This window comes from Pteropus alecto, unplaced genomic scaffold, assembly GCF_000325575.1.
Source record: "Pteropus alecto unplaced genomic scaffold, ASM32557v1 scaffold123, whole genome shotgun sequence".
In the NCBI taxonomy this organism is placed as follows: Eukaryota; Metazoa; Chordata; class Mammalia; order Chiroptera; family Pteropodidae; genus Pteropus; species Pteropus alecto.
In genome coordinates, this window is record NW_006433950.1 from 6,829,954 (window position 1) to 6,835,969 (window position 6,016).

The 6,016-nt window shown below is 51.0% G+C and overlaps 1 protein-coding gene across 1 annotated transcript in view; it reads left to right on the top strand.

Moving 5' to 3' along the window:
- Window positions 1–3,398, top strand: part of GNAO1 (G protein subunit alpha o1) — a 141,026-nt gene extending 137,628 nt beyond the window's left edge. The window contains exons 8-9 of the mRNA XM_006908762.3: window positions 1,030–1,245; window positions 2,288–3,398. Coding sequence (XP_006908824.1) covers window positions 1,030–1,217 — 188 coding nt within the window. The 3' untranslated portion in view covers window positions 1,218–1,245; window positions 2,288–3,398. The remainder of the gene's footprint in view (window positions 1–1,029; window positions 1,246–2,287) is intronic.
- Window positions 3,399–6,016: the final 2,618 nt, after the last annotated feature.

The following is a 6,016-nucleotide window of genomic DNA, read 5'->3' on the forward strand; positions in this document are numbered from 1 at the left end:
TCTGCACGGAGCTGGTCTCCACCAGGACCCCCACCCCCAGGGGTGTCCCCTCCCCTCCTCCTGACCCCTCACATTTGCTAGTCTGGCTGCAGAAGCCTCCAGCAGCTCAAGCACCAGACTTCCCGTGTGGCTCACAGTCAATAAGCTGGAGAATGGGGCGGGCAGGGCAGCGGAGATACTGTCCCACACCCTCAAAGTCAGGATGCACTGTTTCCATGCTGGCCAGGTCCTGGCAGCACCGAGGGAAATGAGGCATCTTCCTCTGATGTGCTCTTAGGCAACTCTGTGTTGGTCCGTATTCTATGATCATCAAAAGCTGTGCACAGGGCAGAGCCACAAGGGTTCAGGGGAGCAGCTGATTGGAAAACTGCCCTTGCACCATCCACAGATACCCACTCCAGGCCCCAGCCAGCGTCAAGGGGACTGCCGAGGAACTGTGGGGGACAGTGGGGCCAGGCTGGTATTACACGCACTGCTAGCCCCTTAAACTTTCCCAACCAGGGGATACCAATGCCCCCAAGTCCTGGCCACTCACCCAAGAACTAAGATGGCATAGACACTCCCAGCCCTGCCAAGTGGCTTCTCGTTAGAGCCACCAGGAAAGAGTACAGCACGCCTGGGTCCCCACCCTGCCGGGAGCTCTTCCGCAGTCGTCACTGTCTTGGTTTATCAGAAGCAGCAGGACCGGTTTAGACCAGGGGTGACAGTTGTGAATGGCAGATATGGCCAGGCCTCAGTGTGCTCACCTAGAAAGCAAAGGGGATCTCGTGTGGCCACTGTCCTCCCAGGGCCCTGGGTAGATCCGGTGTGAAGACAGAGTAAAGGACCTCGAAGAGTCAGACTCCAGGCCAACGCTAAACCGTGCGTGGTTTTTGATGTAAAACATGACTAGGCCTTAGAGGAGTGCCCGATGGCATGTGGCCTCCTCTGTTCTCGGCCTGTCTCCTCCACTTCCTGCCCGGTCCCCAGTCTGCTGCACCCCAGCTCTCACCAGGGCACTCTCCCCTGTTCTTCTGTGTCTTGTTACAGGCCCCAATACCTACGAAGATGCAGCCGCCTACATCCAAGCACAATTTGAAAGCAAAAACCGCTCACCCAACAAAGAAATTTATTGTCACATGACTTGTGCCACAGACACGAATAATATCCAGGTGGTATTCGACGCCGTCACCGACATCATCATTGCCAACAACCTCCGGGGCTGCGGCTTGTACTGACCTCTTGTCCTGTATAGCAACCTATTTGGTAATGATTCCAGCACTCACAGAAAAGCTTGTGCACACACAAACACACACACACACACACACACACACCACTAACACGTGCAAGTTGGTAAATAAATTTTAAAAAGGCATAACAAAACCTTATATATATATATGTATACAAATATATATTAAAAATTCTTTTTAGTTTATACTATACAGAGCTTCGGACAGAACTGCCCACCATCCCATAGGTCATCAAGGTTTTCCTGGGACCACACACGAGCACGCACACGCACACACACACACACACACACACACACACACACACACGCGCACACACACACCGTGATGGGAGTCCTGACTTAGGAGGCCATCCTTTTAAGAACAGCCACGTGATTTTACTCTGAGATCCATCCCCGTGCAGGGGGAGGGCAAAGAAAGGCCTGGCATTCCTCTGGCCTCTGTCTCTGCGTCCACCGCAGAGGCTGTGTGCTCTCAGTTCTGTCCAGCTCTTAAACGAAATTCCAAAATCCCTTAAAAACAATGGCCGAAACCCACCGCCCTGTCTGTCTCCCCAACAACAACAGAAAAATTAAGGACGCTTCTCTTTGGGGGGGTGGCGGTCGTTAACGTCAAGATTTTAGAAGAACGGTTGCTCCGAACAATCCAGTGTCTCCGGAGTTTGCTCTATTCAGGTTGATGAGGCTGGGCCTGCTTTCTAAGAGCAGCTGAGGGGAGGGGACATGCAAAGCAGGGCTCAAGTTCACCTGTGAAGTCTCAGAGAGCCCCACCCCCTCCAGGAGGGCACCTAGGGAGAAGGGGAGAGCTGGGGAGACGCTACAGGAGTGGGCAAGGGGAGGGCTGGATTTGCACACCTGACCCGGTCAAGGGCCGTGGACGAGGCCTCCCAGGGGCCTGGGCTGGGCTTCCCTTGGGATTCTGATCCTTCCTGCCATGCTGCCCCATCTTGCCCTCCCCCTCCCATGATGAAAAATATGCTAAGGTTGGTTGGTTGGTTGGTTGGTTGGTTGTTAAAATCAAAGAAACTGGTCAGACTGGACCCCTTATCTCTCTCTCTACAGACTGCTTCACGGACTCTTTGCTGTTGACGTTGATCTCCTGGTAGCATGACCTTTTGGCCTTTGTAAGACACACAGCCTTTCTGTATCAAGCCCCTGTCTAACCTACGACCCCAGAGTGACTGACGGCTGTGTATTTCTGTAGAATGCTGTAGAACCCGGTTTTAGTTGAGTCTTTACATTTAGAATTTGAAAGGAAAAAAAAGAACATTTCTCATGTGCTTTGTAGCTTTAAAAAAAAAAAAAAGAAAATGGAAAACTCACCATTACATCCATATTTCTTTCTCTTTTTTTTTGGAATAAAGAAACATATACATGTGCACCTGCGCCCTCCCCTCCCCCCACATCACGGCGGGGCCCCCAGCACCCCCGCAGAGGTGCCAGGCCTGTCTGCACCCAGCTCCCAGTTGTGTTCAGGCTGGCAGCACGTTCCAGAACTCCGAGGGGCGTTCCCGCACCCACAGCAACCACGCCCCTGCCCCGCCCAGCCACGCCCACCACACGCTCCCTCCAGGTTTATATAGAAAAAGCACAGCTCTCACTGGCCCGTAGCTGCCGAAAAGAATACCGATTACATATATAAATAGAGCCCTATAGAAAAACAGTTTTCCAGTCGACTCCCCCTTCTACAGAGTCCCTTTATAATTTTTTTAGTTTATTTTTATTTTTATTTTTGTCCCGATGAGCGCTACGTGCTACGTACCAGATCCGCTTTCATAGTCTTCGGGAGTTGGGGTTGTGGTTTTCTCCTTTTGACGTTTTTGCTTCTCAGTCTCTCAGATGGATGCTCCCTCTGTGTGTGTGTGCGGCCCCCTCCACCTTTTCCTTCGTTTCGGTGACCTGTGTTCGCTCTTTCTCATGTGGGGATGTTTGTGCTGCAGATAAAAAGAACAACAACAAAAAATTTTTTTAATACCACAAGATGGAAAAAAAAAAAACAAAAAAAAAATTAAAAAAAAAAAAGGAATGTAGTGTTTACATGAAAGCCAGTTCTCATGATCAAGTCCTATGTCATTTCTTCTTTGACTCTTACCGAACCCCAAACCTCTTCACAGTTTCACTTTTAAGACTTACTATTTGCTGAAGAAGACCGGTCACAGCCATTTCAGATAAAGAGGAGGCAAAAAGACAAAACACATTAAAAAAATTAAAAATACAGAAAAAAAAAAAACTTGAAAAAAAAAAAAGGAAAAAAGAAAAAAAAAGCCCACGGGTCTTTCTAAGCCTTTCTATTCCCGATCGGTGAGGTTTCTGTGATATCTTCCACACTGCCAGTCTACTTCTCTGACTAATGGAAAATTCATGTGTAGCTCAATAAAGAGGATGTTTGTCTGTATTCCTGCGTGTGTTGCCCTGGGGCTGCATTCCGACAGGAAAGGGGAGGAGGGAGCTGACTGGGCCGCGGACTGGACTTGGGAGGCTGGCGGGCAGGGCTGCAGGTGCCCTGGACCTTCTCCGTGTCCTCCTCGGTGCTGTCATGTAGGGGAGCCAGCTGAGACAGTTACCTGGGAGCGAGGAGGGCAGAGGAATGGGCTGCAGATGTCTCTTCCCACCCACTCCCAGGTTTTATTCGTTTTTGAGAGTAAAGTGGAATTGAGGATTGGAAAGGGAAAAAATGGGAGCAGGTAACCCCAAATCTGATAACATCTTCTACTGTTTCTTCTGTTCCCAGTGGTTCCATCACAGTGGGAGAATGGGTGGTCCCAAGAATGAGGCCAAATCACCTGTGGCCTCTGTACCCAAGGGGTCACATCCGTTCCCTTGGACTTGTCTAAAAGCCTCTGCTACTGCACCTGGATGCCAGGAAGCCCCTGCAGGCCACACACACAGGGGGCACTGAGGTCAGCACAGTTGGCAAACAGGATCCGATTCTTGCCACCTCCCATCCCCAATCCTGCCCCGCTGCAGGTCTCATTCCCAATCCCCTAGGGGGCCAGGTTTTTGCTGGAATAACTAACAAATCGGTTGAGACCGGGACCTGGAGGGAACGCAGCCCAACAAAGTCCTTGCATCACGTCCATGGACCGCTTATTAGCCAGGCAGTCAATAACCGCTTATTACCCAGGGGGATGGGAGGGCCTTGGAGGTCAGGTCATTGGAATCCTCTCCACACCCCAACAAATGGGAGTTATCAGCCCTTGGCAATTCCTGTGGTCTTTTGAATCTAGAGGGACTGGGGTTAGGACTTGACACAGTGCAGAGACCACGGAATAACAAGAAGCTAGTTCCTGCCTCTCATACAGAACCAAGTGCTCCGGGCTCTGCTCGGACCTCCTCAGCCAGGACATACATGCCCGCCAGCCAGCCAGGAGACATCTCTTTCCCGGTGCTTTTCCCACTAGCTCCCCTCCCCGCAACTTACCTGCAGAGGGAGGCCCATCACCACCCCTGCTGATGGGAAGGGTTGCACTCCTGGCCACAATCTGACATAACATCTGGGAGGCAGTTCGGCTCGCACACGCAAGGCTGAGGGACACCGTGGCTGCCAACACGCAGCACACCTGAAGTTTGCTCAAAATGAGCCATAGTCTAGCAGAGCGCTTTCCCAACTTTCAAATGAGTTTTTGTAGATAAAACTAACCTTCATCTTCCTTAAAATGAAAGCCAGGAAGCGTTATTTTGGGAAAGGATGCAGGGGCAACCGATTCAGTTAGAACGAGGCGTGTGGGGACAGAGTCCACGTGTCACAGTTTCTTAAAGCCCCACAAGTGACTCTGATGCAACACTTAGCAGAAAGCGGGGCGATGAGACGGGACGGTGGGCCCTCTGGGCAGGCGGGCAGGCGGGCAGGCTACTGCGTGACGGACGAGCCCATCGGCGAGGTTCCTTTCGCCTGCTGTGGCGCTTCAGCCGCTCTCAGCTCCCTTCCTCGTGGTGGCAAAAACCACACCCAGAGAGGAGCACGTTTGCCAGCTAAAGATAAAACAGCACGTTGTCTACACAGCTCAAGTGGGAAATCAGGCCCAAGTGGCCACCTAGGATTTGTATCGACACAAGTAAAACATCGTTCTCAGTGGCATATAAAAGACTCAAAATTGGGGGGGAAACAGAGAGAACCCAAGACGTCAATAACAGAAATGAGAAAATGGAGGGAGTAACCCCAACTTCTTCCAAGAGCCCAGAGAAGTGCAACTCAACCACCACTGGGCAGAGCGCCGGCCACTCCTGCTTCCCGTTCACGAGCCTGACGCGGCGGCCCGGCCTCAGCTCGGCTCCAGGGACTGACCCTGGAGACAGGGACCCACCCGATGCGATGGGACACTGGCCACCCTCCTGTCCCAGATGCCCCCAAGGAGTGACAAAAGCCAAGAGATGGAAGGGCCCAGAATCCTTAACTATCCACGTTCAAACTCTAACGGTGAATTCAGGACTTTTCTTCTTCTCGTTTTAAGGTATGCAGGGCACGTCTCCGCTTTGATCACTGTCGTGTTGCCATATTCTCGTGTCTCAAGACCTTCCTTCCAAAACTGACTTCAAATAATTTTCTCCTTTCACACAGCTGAAACGTAAGAACACGTGGGGCAGCGCCATCTGTAATGTGTGCAACATGCAAAGTATAAGGATGGAAAAAACCCTCCAACCAAAGTGGTTTATACAAAATCAAACCAGGATCGAATGGTGGCACTTCCAGAAAAAAATGCCTCAGCTTCCAGCCACACACGACACACAATGAGATTTTGCTTTTTATTATTACTGTTTTACAATAAAAACAAATAGCTATGCTCTCAGCAA